Here is a 14995-nt window from a genome sequence, read left to right on the forward strand (position 1 = left end):
CTCACATCTCCCTCCTCACCTCTTCCCCCCCCCCAGCCTCACATCTCCCTCCTCACCTCTTCCCCCACCCAGCCTCACATCTCCCTCCTCACCTCTTCCCCCACCCAGCCTCACATCTCCCTCCTCACCTCTTCCCCCACCCAGCCTCACATCTCCCTCCTCACCTCTTCCCCCACCCAGCCTCACGTCCCCCCCACACCCAGCACCCAGCAGCTCTGTGCCACCCACGCCATGTATTATTGAGCTCCTGGCACAGTGCCACCCGCACCCTTCTCTTCCTCTCCCTCCCCCTCGTCCCGCGGGTGGGTGCCAGCGGGTGGGACCCGGCTCGGGTTGCCTGTGCTGGGCCGGGAGACCTTTGGAGCAGGTGGATCAGGTCACGTGGGCAGAGGGGCACCTCTTAAGGCCGCTCCCGGAGGCGGCGGGCGAGACCGCCGCGTGCCCGCGCAGCCATGGCGCTCCCCATCGCCAAGTCCTTCTACGACCTGAGTGCCACCACCCTGCAGGGGGAGAAGGTGGACTTCAACGTCTTCCGGGGCCGGGTGGTCCTCATCGAGAACGTGGCCTCGCTCTGAGGGACCACCACCCGCGACTACACCCAGCTCAACATGCTGCAGGCCCGCTACCCCCGCCGCCTCGTCGTCCTGGGCTTCCCCTGCAACCAGTTTGGCTACCAGGTAAGATGGGGGGGGGCACCCTGACCCTCGCTTGGGTTGCCTACTGAGTCCTCCAGGGCCAGCGTGGTGCCTGGAGGGCACCAGTGCAACCCACTTGGCTACCAAGTCCTGGAGGGCATCAATCCCACCAGTTTGGCTACCAAGCCCTCTTCAGCCCCCTTGGCTACCAAGTTCTAGAGGGCATCAATCCCACCAGTTTAGCTACCTATCCCTCTTCAACCCCTTTGGCTACCAAGTTCTAGAGGGCATTAATCCCACCAGTTTGGCTACCAAGCCCTCTTCAACCCCTTTGGCTACCAAGTCCTGGAGGCATCAATCCCACCAGTTTGGCTACCAAGCCCTTTTCAGCCCCTTTGGCTACCAAATTCTGGAGGCATCAATCCCACCAATTTAGCTACCAAGTCCTCCAGGGCCACCATGGTGCCTGGAGGGCACCAATTCAACCCATCTGGCTACCAAGTCCTGGAGGCATCAATTTCAACAATTTGACTACCAAAGCTCCCCCCCCAGGGCTACCACGGTGCCTGGAGGCACCAATGTTGGCTACCAAGCCCCCCCCCCCAGGTTCACCATAGTGCCTGGAGGGCACCAACTCACCCAATTTGGCTACCCCAAATCCTGGAGGTACCAATTCCACCACTTTGGCTGCCAAGTCCTCCAGAGCCACCATGGTGCCTGGAGGCACCAAATGAACCAGGTGGACTACCAAGTCCTTGGGGGCCACCATGGTGCCTGGAGGCACCAATTCAACCTCTTTGGCTACCAAGTCCCTGAGGGCCATCACAGTACTGAAAGGTGGGGGGAAAAATGCAGAAGCAATTTGGCTATGAAGTCCCTGAGGGCCATCAGGGTGCCCAGAGAGGGAAAAACAATGAAGCAATTTGGCCACCAAGTCCCCAAGGGCCACCACGTGCCTGGAGGAGGAAAATGCTGAACTAATTTGGCTACCAGGAAGTCCTCAGGGGCTAAAAAGTAACCTACTGAAGCAGTTTGGCAACCGAGTCCCTGAGGGCCACCACGTGCTCAGACAGGGAAAACACTGAACTGATTTGGCCACCAAACCCTCAGGGGCCACCACAGTGCCTGGGGAAGGTAAAAACTAACTCAATTTGGCCCCCAAATGCTCAGGAGCCACCACAGTGCCTGGGGAGGGGAAGATGCTGGACCAATTTGACCACCAAGTCCTTGAAGGCTGCCAGTGTTTGGAAGAGGAAAATGCTGAACCAGTTTGGCCACCAGGAAGTCCCCAGGAGGGAAACACAGACCCAAATTGGCCACCAGGTCCTTGAGGGCCACCTTAGTGCCTAGAGTAGGGAAAACACTGGCAAAATTTGGCTGCTAAGCCCCTGAGGGCCACCACAGTGCCTGAAAAGGGGAAGATGCTGAACCAATTTGGCCACCAGGTGCCCAGGGAGGGGGCAAAGCCCTGACCCAGTTTGGATCTATTTCCCTGGGAGGGTGACAGAGCACTGCAAGAGGCTGCCCAGGTGCGGTGTGGAGTCTCCTTCTCTGGACATATTCAAGACCTTGAGATACTTGAATGTGCCCAGAGAAGGGCAACAAGGCTGGGGAGAGGTCTGCAGCACAGCCCTGGAGGAGAGGCTGAGGGAGCTGGGGTTGCTTAGCCTGGAGAAGAGGAGGCTCAGGGGAGACCTTCTTGCTCTCTCCAACTCCCTGAAGGGAGGTTGTAGCCAGGTGGGGGTTGGTCTCTTCTCCCAGGCAAGCAGCACCAGAACAAGAGGACACAGTCTCAAGCTGTGCCAGGGGAGGTTTAGGCTGGAGGTGAGGAGGAAGTTCTTCACAGAGAGAGTAATTGGCCCTTGGGATGTGCTGCCCAGGGAGTGGTGGAGTCCCCATCCCTGGAGGTGTTCAGGAAATGCTTTGATGTGACCCTTGGAGCCATGGTTTAGCTGTCAGGGGTTAGGTTGGACTTGATGATCTCTGAGGTGCTTTCCAACCTGGTTGATTCTATGACCTGCCTGGGTGAGCTGCTGTGTGACCTGCCCTGGGCCACCCTGCTGTGGCAGCGGGGCTGGACTGGCTGCTCCCTCGGGGGTCCCCTCCCAGCCCCTGACGCGCTGTGCCCTGCCCCCGGCAGGAGAACGGCAACAACGAGGAGATCCTCAACAGCCTGAAGTACGTGCGGCCCGGGGGCGGCTTCGAGCCCAACTTCACCCTCTTCCAGAAGTGCCAGGTGAACGGGCAGGACACCCACCCGGTCTTTGCCTACCTGAAGGCTCACCTGCCCGCGCCCGCCGACGACGGCGCCCACCTGATGGGGGAGCCGCGCTTCGTCACCTGGAGCCCCGTCAGGCGCTCCGACGTCTCCTGGAACTTCGAGAAGTTCTTGGTGGGCCCCGAGGGGGAGCCCTTCCGGCGCTACAGCCCCCGCACCGCCACGCTGCAGCTGGAGCCCGACATCCAGCGCCTCCTCAAGCTGGCCAAGTAGGGCCCCCGCGGCCGCCGCTCCTGGCTGCCGCCCCAGCTCTCCGCCGGGTGATGGCCCCCTCCAAAACTGCCACGAGGGGGCGGGGGGGGCTTGATGGTGGGGCAGAGAGCCGGGGGATGGCACAGGGGGGCGGCAATAAAGCAGCCGGAGGGAGCGTGCCCGCTGTCCGTGTGGTTTGTTGGACAGGGGGACAAGCTGTGGGGCCTGGGAGGGATGGGAGCAGTGCCAGGGCTGCAGCACCCCCACACCCAGCACCCAGGGACAAGCTGTGGGACCTGGAGGGATGGGAGCAGTGCCAGGGCTGCAGCCCCCAGACACCCAGCACCCAGGGACAAGCTGTGGGACCTGGAGGGATGGGAGCAGTGCCAGGGCTGCAGCACCCCCACACCCAGCACCCAGGGACAAGCTGTGGGACCTGGAGGGATGGGAGCAGTGCCAGGGCTGCAGCACCCCCACACCCAGCACCCAGGGACAAGCTGTGGGACCTGGAGGGATGGGAGCAGTGCCAGGGCTGCAGCCCCCAGACACCCAGCACCCAGGGACAAGCTGTGGGACCTGGAGGGATGGGAGCAGTGCCAGGGCTGCAGCACCCCCACACCCAGCACCCAGGGACAAGCTGTGGGACCTGGGAGATGCTGAAGGGATGGGAGCAGTGCCAGGGCTGCAGCCCCCAGACACCCAGCACCCAGGGACAAGCTGTGGGACCTGGGAGATGCTGGAGGGTTAGAAGCAGTGCCAGGGTGGCAGCACCCAGATCCATGAGGGTGTTGGCAGGGTTGGACATGGGGATGGGGACAAGCTGTGGGACTTGGGAGATGCTGGAGGCATGGGAGCAGTGCCAGGGTTGCAGCACCCAGATCCATGAGGATGTTGGCAGGGTTGGACATGGGGACAAGCTGTGGGACAAGGGGACAAGCTGTGGGACACAGGGACAAGCTGTAGGCATGGGAGCAGTGCCAGGGCTGCAGCACCCAGCTCCCCAAGGGTGTTGGCAGGGTTGGGTGCCAAAAGCAACACCCAACCCCACCCTGAGGAGAGGTTTGGGCCCCTTCCTGCTCCAGGGCTGGGTCACACCCGACTGGGAAGTGGAATTTGAGGGGGCAAATCCCAAACCCACCCAAGAAGGTCCATCCCCCAAGCCCCCTCCCAACCAAGGTCCTGGAGGAAGCAAGATGAGTGACATCACTTCTGAGGAAGGGTTTCTGAAGCACAGGGGGAGCAGGGGTGGACATGATCTGCTCCAAGGAGGCACAATGCCCCAGGATTCCAAGAGGGAAAGAGCTCTCTCTGAGCTGAGCTGGCTCCCATCACCTGGCACCACCTACAAGGAGTCTGGGGTGGGGTGAAACCCACCCCACAATGTCCCCACCAGCACCATGAGCTGTGACACATCACATTTATTGTCCCACACACAGGTAGGAGGACAGGGGGGGTGTCCTTTGTGACCCCTTTCTGGGGTGGCAATGTGCCAGGGTCCCACCACATCTTCAGCACGAGTGGGGGGGGCAGGTTGTGGTGCTCCACCACGGTGGGGCTGGGGCCACAGGGCAGCAGGTGAAGCATGGGAGCATCCAGAGTTGGGATCTGCAGCATCCAGGATGGAGGTTTGGAGAAGGGGATCCTCTCAAGCACTGCACTGTTCCCAGGGACCCCGAGATCTGCTGGTGTGGTGGGGTTGGGTGGTAGGAGGTCTTGGGGGACCCAGGGCCTGACTCCAGGGATCCAGTGATTGAGAAGGAAGGTTTTGGGGCACCCAGGACTCATTCCAGGGATGCAGGGATTGGGGAGGGATTCCAGGGGGGAAGTTTTGGGGTACCCAGGGCCTGGTGCAAGCAATCAGTGAAGGAGATCTTGGGGTACCCCAGGACCCCCCTGACAGGGGGTCCAGAGACAGAGAAGAGTCTGTGTTGATAGGTTGGACTCGATGATCCTCGAGGTCCTTTCCAACCTAAGTGATACTGTGATACTGTGAAGAGAGATCTTGGGGCACTCAGGGCCTTGTGGCAGGGGCTTGAGAAGGGGGATCTTGGAGTACCCCAGGACTCCTGCCAGGGGTACAAAGCAGGCTCAGAAGAGGGGGGTCATCTGGCGGGGGTCATCGGGCAGGACGCTGATGGAGTCCTCGGCACGGCCGCAGAGCAGGCACAGCATGGTGTACTCCTGGGACAGCAGAGGGGGCTGGGGGACACTGCCCCAGCAGGGGACACTGCCCCAGCAGGGGACACTGCCCCACACAGAGCACAGCCAGGGAAACCCGAGCTGCAGCTGGCACCTGATCTGCGATGGCAATCAGATCTGGGCAGGGAGGGATCTCATTTCCAGCCCCATTTTCCCTGCCCCCCCTCCCTCAGCTCATTTTCCAGCACTGAGTGCCAGAGAGGGAGGGTGGGGAGAGTCCCCTCCACCCCACAGACACCTTTGGCTGCTCTGTGTCACCCATGTCACTGTCAGTGCCATGTGTGGAGGCAGGCAGTGGTGCTGGGGGGACTCCAGGTCGCCCCAAGCATTAGGATGAAGATCTTAAACCTTCCAGGCTGGTGCCATGGAGGGAGAGGAGAAGACTAGGACTCAGCTTAGGATGTCTCTAGAGCCAAAGACAGGTTCTGGGGAGGGGCAAGGGGTTACAGGGGTGGGGGCAGAAGGGGCTGTGGGGGAGTCAAGCCACCCCCCATGGTGTACCTGGTAGTCATCCACCACGCTGAAGGTGTACTCGTGGCGTGCAATGAGGTGGTGACAGTTCTTGCAGAGGTCTGTGGAGGAGAGGAGATGTGGCAGCTGAGAGGACATGCCTGGTCCTGGGAGTCTTCCACCCCACCTGCCCCAAACAACCCCCTCAGTCCCTCGGGGACAAGCCCCCACCCTTGGGTGTGCCCACTCACCCCATGTGGTACTGACCCCCCCAGAAGTCCCCAGGGTGGGTCCCAGAGCATCAGACCACCTCTCCCCCAGCCCCCAACAGCTAAACCTTAACGGTCCCACCCCAAAGGATTGAGATCCCCGTTTAGAGTATCACTTCCCCAGCCCCTGCTCCCATCAAAGCATCATTCAGCATCTCCCCCTGAGCAGCAGACAGCCAAACATGCCCTTCCCAAATTAACACTTGCTCATGCCTCCCCCCACTCCCTGCCAAGCCTCAGACCCTAAAGGTCCCCCCCAGACCTCATGCCTCCAAGACCCAGGCCCTGAAAACACCCCACCAGCTCTCAAGATGTCCCCAAACGCCAGACCTCAAAGGTCCCCTCCATCTCTCGGGGCCCCTTTCAAACCCCAAACACCCTGAACCCCAGAACCCCAAGGTGCTCAAAGCCCCCTCTGAGCCCCAGGCAAACCCCAGGCCCCAAAAGGCTTCCCAAAGTCCCCTCCCAACCGTGAGCCGCCCCCAAACCTCAGATCTGAAAGCCTCCTCCAGCCACGAGACCGCCCCCCAAACCCCCCAAGTCCCCCGAAGCCCCGACCCTCCTCCCCAACCCTAGAGGCCAAAGGCCCTCCGCAGGCCCCAAAGGTCCCCGCGGGCCGCGAAGCGCCCCTCAGCCCTCAGGCCTCCTTAAAACTCCAGCCTCCAACAGTCCCCCTCAGGCCCCAAAGCCCCCCCCCGTTCCCCGGTGCCACCGCACGGTCATAGGTGACGATCTCCTCCCCGCCGTGCAGGCCCTCCTCCCGGTTGCTGAGCAGCACGAAGTCCCGCCGGCCGCACTCGGCGCACCCCACGAAGTTGAGGAGGAAAGATCCGCCCTCCAAGCAGGTGGTTCCCTAGGGCAGCGGCACACGGCTGGCACTGGGCGGGGAGAGACCCAGGCCCGGGACCAGGCCCGGCCACCCCCACCGCGGCCTTACCCGCTCCGGGTACTCGGTGCCCACACAGCCCCCGCACATCCCGCCGCTACCGCCTGCACTTCTCGCGAGGCTTCAGCCACAAGGTGGCGCCCGCACCGTGCATCTCGCGGGATTTCGGCTGCACGGCAGGTTCCCCCAGCGCAGATCTCGCGAGATGTCTGCTGCACGGCAGGTTCCCCCAGCGCAGATCTCGCGAGATGTCTGCTGCACGGCAGGTTCCCCCAGCGCAGATCTCGAGAGAGCTCCGGCGATGAGGCGTGGCTGGGATTAGCGCCGTGGGCATGACGTCAGCCCCAGTTTGTGGGGCGGGGCTTGAGTGCTATAATTTACATATATGGGTAGGGCTTGTGAACAGGAGTGGGACTTGTCGCTTGAGGAGGGCGTGGTTTGTGGTATGGAGGTGTGGTTTAGAGCAGGGGGGCGGTGCTTGTGCATGGGCGAGGCTTTTCGGTGGCGTGTTTGGGGAGCGTGGTTTGAGAGCATGGGCGGGACTTTGCATGGAGTGTCCAATGGTTGGTAGGGATGGGCGGAGTTTGGAAGAGGGGCGGGACTTAGGCACAGAGGGCAGGACTTAGTGTAAGGAGGCGGAGCTTGTATGGAGGGGCGGTGTTACAGTATATGGGCGGGGATTGGTGAAGGGGCGGGGCTTGTTTGGAGAGGGAGTATTCGGGACAGAGGCGGGGCTTGGTGGAGAGGGGTGGGGCATGAGGGAGCGTGCGGGGTTTGTATGGAAGGGCGGGGTTTGCATGGAAGGGTGGGGCTTGTAATGGAGGGGCCAGGCTTCTGCGGACAGGGCGGGGCTTAAGATGGGGTGGGGCTCGCTCTGTGAGGGAGGGGCCAGTCCTCGTCTTCCCCCATTCCTCCCCCCCCCCCCCAGGGCAGAGTTAAGGTGAGGTGGGTGTAGGCTGGCTTCTGCGACCCCCCTGCCTCTGGATCTGCCCCTATGCGACCACCTTGGGAATGGCGGGGTGGCCCAGGATAGTGGCTCTGAGTCCCTGCAGCCTCCTGCGGGGGCATCCAGGGCTAGCTGGGAGAAGTCTGGGCTACCTAGGAGCATCAAGAGCTAGCTGGGGGGAGTCTGAGCTGGCTAGGGGCATCAAGGGCTAGTTGAGGGGAGTCTGGGCTAGCCAGGGGCATCAAGAGTTAGTTGAGGGGAGTCTGGGCTAGCCAGGGGCATCAAGGGCTAGTTGATGGGAGTCTGGGCTAGCCAGGGGCATCAAGGGCTAGTTGAGGGGAGTCTGGGCTAGCCAGGGGCATCAAGGGCTAGTTGAGGGGAGTCTGGGCTAGCTAGGGGCATCCAGGGCTAGCTGTAGGGGGGAGGGTAGGGGAGGTGTGTGTGTGTCTGGGCTAGCTGCGGGCATCCAGGGCTAGCCGGAGGGAGGCGTGTTGGCATTAGGTGGGGAGAGGCAGGACTAATTACGGAATGCCCGGGCTAACTGGGGGTGACTGGGTCCAGATGGGCATAACGGGGGCTAACTGGCAGCCATCAGTGCCAGATGAGGCGTGCCCTGGGCTAGCAAGTGCCAGCCCGGGTTACCGGGGGGCTCACCGCGTGGGGGAGCAAAGGGGCCAGACTGGGAGGGCTACCGAGGCCAGCGGGGGGAGGGGGGCGAAACGAGGCCAACCCGAGTTACCGGCAGCTCACCAGGAGGAGCAACGAGGCCAGCCCGAGCTACCGGAGCCCCTCCGGTGGGCAGGAGTCCAGTCTGAGTCACCAAGGACTCACCGGGAGGGGCAACGGAGCCAGCTCGAATTACCGAAGGCTCACCAGAGGGGGCGAGGGGCGCAGCTCAAATTACCGGGGCTCACCGGGAGGAGCAGCGGGTCCATGCCGATTTACCGGGGGGGTCTCCAGGGAGCCAGTGGGTCCAACCCGAATTAGCGGGAGCTGCAATGGGGCCAATCCAAGTTACCAGGGGCTCACCGGAGAGGCCATCAGGGCCATCCCGAATTAGCGGGGGCTCACCGCGGGGGCTGCCCGGCATGTCCAACCCAGATTACCGACTGCTTCCCGGTTGATTTCTCCCAACACCGCCCTACCCCTCCATCCACCGTAGCAGCGGGTGGTGGCTGCGCCTCTCCGCGTTCCCCGGTACCGGCGGCGGTGGCCGGGGGGGGCCGCTGTGCTGCATTGCGGGGCGGGCAGCTCGTCCCCGCCCGCCTGGGCCCGTCCCTCCCGGGGGTGTCGGGGGGGGGGAACGGGGCTATCTGGGCCGGGCAGCTCCGTTGGCCCCGGGCAGGAATGTCCCTGCGCGCCCAGATAATGTTATTTATATCCCGGGACAGGGCGGTTGCGCTCCCCCCGCCCCGCTCCGGTCCCGGCTCCGGTCCCGGGCCCGTTGCCGTTACCGTTATTCCACCCGCAGCCCCGTGCAGGTGAGAAACGCGACAGCCCCCCGGTGTTACCGGAGGGCAACGGGGATGTGCTGCCCTGTGGGGGACGTACCGAGGGGGGACATACCGGCGGGTACCGGGAATGTGTCGCCCTGGTCGGGCGGGTGGGGGGGCACCGGAGGGTACCGGGGATGTGTCACTCTGGCGGGGGACAAATCCGAGGGTACCGGGGATGTGCTGCTCTGGCGGGGGACCAACCGGAGGGTAGCAGCTGGGACACACCGGAGGGTACCGGGAATGTGCCGTCCTGGGAGGGAGGACACCGGAGAGTACCGGGGATATGCTGCCCTGGCGGGGACAAACCGGCGGGTACCAGGGATGTGCCGCCCTGGGAGGGGAGGACGCACCGGAGGGTACCGGCAGAAGTGGGGAGACACTGGGATAGTGCTCGCCGTCGGGACACCGGATTTGGGGAGGGTAACGGAAGGAGCTGGTCCCCGGGGACAAGCTGCCAGCCCCGGGGATGCTGAGTCTAGGGCAGGGGGAACGGGGGGGACGAGGAACCGGGACATTGGCCATCTCCGGGACACCGAGTTTTGGGGGGATACTAGGTCGTATTGTCCGTCCCAGGGGAGATCAGGCTGGGGGTGAGGGCACAAAGCAGGCACCAGGACTTGCTGCCCGCCCCGGGGACACCGAGATTTTGGGGGGGGGGGGGGGGGGCAGGGGGCACCTAGAGGTGCTGCTCCCTGGGGAGAAGTTGGGGGGACACCGGGTTTGTGGGGGCACCAGGACACTGCCTGTGCCAGGGACACCGGGACTGGGGTGGCACCGGGACACTGCTTGACCTGGGGACACCGGCTTTGGGGGGACACTGGGACACGTTGCCCACCCTGGGGACACCGGGTCTGGGGGTGGAGGTGGGGAGGGGCACCAGGACGCTGCGTGTCCTGGGGACAGTGAGTTGGGGGAGAGGACACACCAGGACACGCTGCCCACCCTGGGGACACCGGGCACGGTCTGGGGGGGACGGGGGTGCTGCAAGGACGGAGCAAAGTTTGGTTCAGGGATGGGAGCCCCTCCGGGGGGGGTGCTCAGAGCCCCCTTTTTGCTCGCGTCCCTGCGTGTCCCCCGTGTTACTCTCCCCATGGTTACCGGGAAGGACGGGGCGGGCAAGCGGCGGTGACGTGCTGGGGACACCCTGGGGACATTTCGCTTGGGGGTGGGGGGGCGACTGCAAGTAGGGGGGATCCTGTGTGCTCCCAGTCCTGCCACACGGGTGGGTGTGACGTGGTGGGGCTGGCTGGGGAGGGTATCACCCACAGCTTGCTTTGTCCGTGGCTGTCGAGCAACTGGGAGAACTGGGAGTTACTGGGAAGTTTTCTGGCTGCTGTGCCCGTGTTGTGTGTCCCCCCCTTTACCCCCCTCCCCCACATCCTCATCCCGGTATGGCAATGGTGGGAGGATGCTCATGGGCTGGAGGTGGTGGGGGACACCCCCACCCCCCCCCTATTGCCCACCACCACAATAAACTGAGGGCCACCCAGGGCCCATTTCCCAGCTCCTGGAGTCAGGGAGCGAAGCCCCCAGGGGAGCCTTTGCAGGGGTGACAACCCAAGGGGACCCCAGTGGGTGCTGGCACCTCTCCCACACACAGAGAGGACTGTATGGAAGCTTTTGGGTGCTCTGGGACCCCTAACTTGCGATCTTAGGGCTCTAAGTGGTGGGTTTAAGGCCCTAACTGGTGATTTTTGGGGTCCTACCTGGTGATTTGGGGGTGAGCGAGGAGGTTCAGGGACTGGGTGGGCAGCTTCTGAGAAGGCAGGGGGGAGCTGTGCCCATGCCAGGCACAAGGGGAGGTGTCTATTTATAGCCAAAAATGTTAAAGGGGGGGGGGGAGGGCCAGCACGTGTGTGCATGTCACCGCCTGGCGGGTGAGGTGACATGGGACAGGCCTGGCACGGCTGGCATCTGAGTCCAGCCATGGGGGAACCCAAAATGCCAGCGTGGTTGGAACTGGGGCATGCTGTGCCATGCCATGCCATACCATACTATGCCATGCCATACCATGCTGAGCCATACCACACCGTTCCACACTGTGCTATGTCCCATCGTGCCATGCCCATACTGTGCCACGCCATCCCCAACCACCTCGTGCTGTGCCCAACAGCCATGCCCCAGCAGCACCATCTGCTTCCAGCCCTGGCCATGTGCCGGGTAGGCTGGCAGTGGGGCTGTGGGGATGTCCCCAGGCTCCTGTCCCTTCCCAGCTGGCTACCCTGGGAGCAGTGGGCAAAGGAGCTGCCAGGCTGCAGGCAGAGGTGGCACAGTGACTGTTCTGGGGCGTTTTGGGGGGACGCTGGTGAGCTCTGGCGTTTGGGCAGCGTGCCGTGGCAGCGAGGCCTGAACTGGGGAGGGTGGCATGGGTGGCAAACCGCTGCCCTGGATGCTGTTAGGGTGCTGAGGGGACATCACCGTGCCCATGAGGGGGACCTTGGCAATGGCATCATGCCAGGCCCTCCCTGGGAAGTGCTGATTCACGGCGTCGAGCTGCCAGCCCGACGCTGGGCTGGCTGCAGGACGACGGTGGCAAGGCTGGTATTCCCAGTATGCCTAGTATTGCCTGTCCTGGCCCTCTGGACGGAGGGACCGTGCCCGGGTGGCAGGTGCCAGGCATGGCTGTGCCAGCCGGGGCTGCTCGGAAGGCGCCGGTGACGGCGGAGGGAGATTTAAAGGGTCAGCGAGTGCCCGCGTGCCAAATGCACATTGGCAGCTCCCTTGGGCCCTGCTTCAGCGTCATGTCCTCTCACTCCTTTCCCTCCCCTCCCTCCTCTTCCTCTTCTCCCTCCTCTCCCTTTTCTCCCTCTTCTCCCTCTTCCCCCTCCTCTCTCTCCCTTCCCTGTTTTCCCTCCTCTCTCTCCCTTCCCTCTTCTCTCTCCCCTCCCTCCTTTCCCTCCCCTCCCTCCCCTCCCTCCTCTCTCTCCTCTCTCTCCTCTCCCTCCTCCCTGGGTAGTGTGCTGGCCCCACTGTGGTGGTGGTGGTGATGATGATGATGGTGGTGGTGGGGAAGCTCAGCTGGCTGTGGCAGGTTGCAGAGACCCAACACAACTCAACACACCCATCCGGGTCACAGTGCCTGGGGCAGCCCCTGCTGCTGTTGGGGTGTCCCCAGATTTGGGGTCCCCAGTCTCCTTTTGCTGCAGGGCACACGCTCTAGGTGCCTGCTGGAGTGTGCTGGCAGAGATTCCGTGTCCTGCAGGCTCCTGCAGGGCCTGGCTCCATCTGTGTGCCCTGGCATGCTCCTGCATGTCCCTGCTCACATGTGTGTGCCCTGGCATGCTCCTGCATGTCCCTGCTCACATGTGTGTGCCCTGGCATGCTCCTGCATGTCCCTGCTCACATGTGTGTGCTCTTGCTTGGTCTGACATGCTCCTGTATGTCCTTGCTCACATGTGTGTGCTCTTGCTTGGTCTGACATGCTCCTGTATGTCCTTGCTCACATGTGTGTGCTCTTGCTTGGTCTGACATGCTCCTGTATGTCCTTGCTCACATGTGTGTGCTCTTGCTTGGTCTGACATGCTCCTGTATGTCCTTGCTCACATGTGTGTGCTCTTGCTTGGTCTGACATGCTCCTGTATGTCCCTGCTCACATGTGTGTGCTCTGGCATGCTTCTGCATGCTTCTACATGTCCTGCATGTCCTTGCTCACATACGTGCTCTTTGGCATGCTCCTGCACGTCCCTGCTCACGTGTGTGTACTCTGACATGCTCCTATATGTCCTTGCTCACACATGTGTGCGCTCTGGCATGCTCCTGCATATCCCTGCTCACATGTGTGTGCTCTGACACGCTATTGTGCAGCCTGCTCACACATGTGTGCTCTGACAAGCCCTTGCTGTGTCCTTACTCGCACACATGTGCTCCTGCAGGCTCTGCCCTGCTCCTCCGTGTCCTAGCTCACACACATAGAGCCTCAGGAGGTTCACCTGGGCCCAATTCTCAGGCGAGGCCAAGTCCCTCTGGATGGGTTTCTCTCCTTCAGGAGTGTCAGCTGCACCACTCAGCTTGATGGCAGTCTGCCATCAGCTCCTGGGACATTAGGAAGAAGTTTGGATCTTAGGATGAAGTTTTGGGGCAGTAGGGAGAAGTTTTGGACCCTGAGAAGAGCTTTGGATGCTAGGAAGAAGGTTTTGGGGTGTTATGGAGAAGGTTTGGACCTTAAGAAGAGCTTTGGATGTTAGGAAGAAGGTTTTGGGGCAGTAGGGAGAAGGTTTGGACCCTGAGAAGAGCTTTGGATGCTAGGAAGAAGGTTTGGGGGCAGTAGGGAGAAGTTTTGGACCCTGGGGAGAGCTTTGGATGTTAGGAAGAAGGTTTTGGGGCAGTAGGGAGAAGTTTTGGACCCTGAGAAGAGCTTTGGATGTTAGGAAGAAGGGTTTGGGGCATTAAGGAGAAGGTTTGGACCTTAAGGAGAGCTTTGGATGTTAGGAAGAAGGGTTTGGGGCATTAAGGAGAAGGTTTGGACCTTAAGGAGAGCTTTGGATGTTAGGAAGAAGGGTTTGGGGCATTAGGGAGAAGGTTTGGACCTTAAGGAGAGCTTTGGATGTTAGGAAGAAGGCTTTGGGGCATTAGGGAGAAGTTTTGGGCCTCTGAGAGAAGTTTGGGACTTTAGGAAATAGTTTAGACATTAGGAGGAGTTCTGCCCCATGAAGGCAGTGGGACACTGGAATAGGTTTCCCCTGGGAGGTGGTGCTTGAGGCTCCATCCCTGGAGACATTCAACATCGTGTTGGGGCTGTCCCCGCTGACTGCAGGGGGCTTGGACGAGATGAGCTCTCGAGGTCCCTTCCCACCCGAACCATTCCGTGTCCACGGTTCCACGTGTGCTCCTGCAGGCTCTGACACACTTCTCCCTGTCCTTGCTCACACACGGGCTGTGTCCCCGCAGGCTGCAGGAGCCGGGAGCCAAAGCCCTGCCTGGGTGCCCGCGATTAGGGCGCAGAGCCCAGCCCAGCCCAGCCCAGCGCTGCCAGCCCTGATAACACCCCCGCTGCCCGCAGGGGGTTCCCCGGGGGGGTCCCTGGGATCCCCGTGGGGCGGCCACAGCTCCTGGGGACACCAGGGATTTGGGGACAGCCGGGATTTCCTGGGCTGTGCCAAGCAACCATGGCTGAGGGGTGCCAAGGCGCCGGGGTGCCAAGGGGGAGTTATGGTCGGGGGTGCCTCTAACTCAGCTCCCCACACCCCTCAGGGGCCCCAGCAGCCTCCGACAGCTGCTCGGTGGCATTTTTAGATACCGGCCACGTCCTATCTGTGTCTCAAATGTCCCCGGGGGTGGGTGGCCCTCCCCTCGCTGGCAGCTGTCACCTGCTTTGGGCCCCGGGTGCTGACGAAGGCGGTGAGGTGGGTGCCAGCAGCACCCGCTTCACCCTCCTGGGAGCACCCAAGGGTGAGAGGACACCCCTGGGGATCTGGTTTTCGATGCTGGCGGGCAAGCAGGACCCTTGTGGGGGGAAGCATCGCTGTTGGCATGGCTTGGCATCGATTGGCATGGCTTGGCAGCCGAGGTGGGTGTCAGCAGCACCCTTTCACCCCATCCTGGGAGCGCTCCAAGGGTTGGGGGGACACCCTTGGGGAGCTGGTTTTGGATGCTGGTGAGCAAGCAGGAGCCCTGTGCGGGGAAGTATCGCTGTTGGCATGGCATG

At 62.3% G+C, this 14995-nt stretch overlaps 3 protein-coding genes across 4 annotated transcripts in view; 2 read left to right on the plus strand and 1 right to left on the minus strand.

Annotated features, from left to right (window-relative positions):
* The first annotated feature begins 400 nt into the window (after positions 1 to 400).
* Positions 401 to 3232, plus strand: GPX2 (glutathione peroxidase 2). Its single transcript, XM_068148231.1, has 2 exons — positions 401 to 677; positions 2776 to 3232. Exons 1-2 carry the CDS (start codon positions 453 to 455, stop codon positions 3124 to 3126), a joined length of 576 nt encoding a protein of 191 aa, XP_068004332.1. The 5' UTR covers positions 401 to 452; the 3' UTR covers positions 3127 to 3232.
* A 1276-nt stretch (positions 3233 to 4508) lies between these two features.
* Positions 4509 to 7527, minus strand: CHURC1 (churchill domain containing 1). Its single transcript, XM_068148237.1, has 4 exons — positions 6961 to 7527; positions 6741 to 6876; positions 5806 to 5876; positions 4509 to 5286 (listed from the first exon to the last, which is right to left on the minus strand). The coding sequence occupies exons 1-4, from the start codon at positions 6997 to 6999 to the stop codon at positions 5194 to 5196; spliced, it is 339 nt and encodes a 112-aa protein (XP_068004338.1). The 5' UTR covers positions 7000 to 7527; the 3' UTR covers positions 4509 to 5193.
* A 1657-nt stretch (positions 7528 to 9184) lies between these two features.
* The window catches only part of SPTB (spectrin beta, erythrocytic), a 28114-nt gene continuing 22303 nt past the window's right edge, over positions 9185 to 14995 (plus strand). The window contains exon 1 of one of the 2 annotated variants that reach the window (XM_068148187.1): positions 9185 to 9336. The gene's annotated coding sequence lies outside the window, so the exon portion shown is untranslated. Of the gene's footprint in view, positions 9337 to 14671; positions 14858 to 14995 lie in introns of those variants that run through there. The other variant, XM_068148188.1, reaches the window with a different exon arrangement.

This window comes from Melanerpes formicivorus, unplaced genomic scaffold (genome assembly GCF_026170545.1).
Source record: "Melanerpes formicivorus ecotype bairdi unplaced genomic scaffold, bMelFor1.0.p_v2 SCAF_16, whole genome shotgun sequence".
NCBI classification, from domain to species: Eukaryota; Metazoa; Chordata; class Aves; order Piciformes; family Picidae; genus Melanerpes; species Melanerpes formicivorus.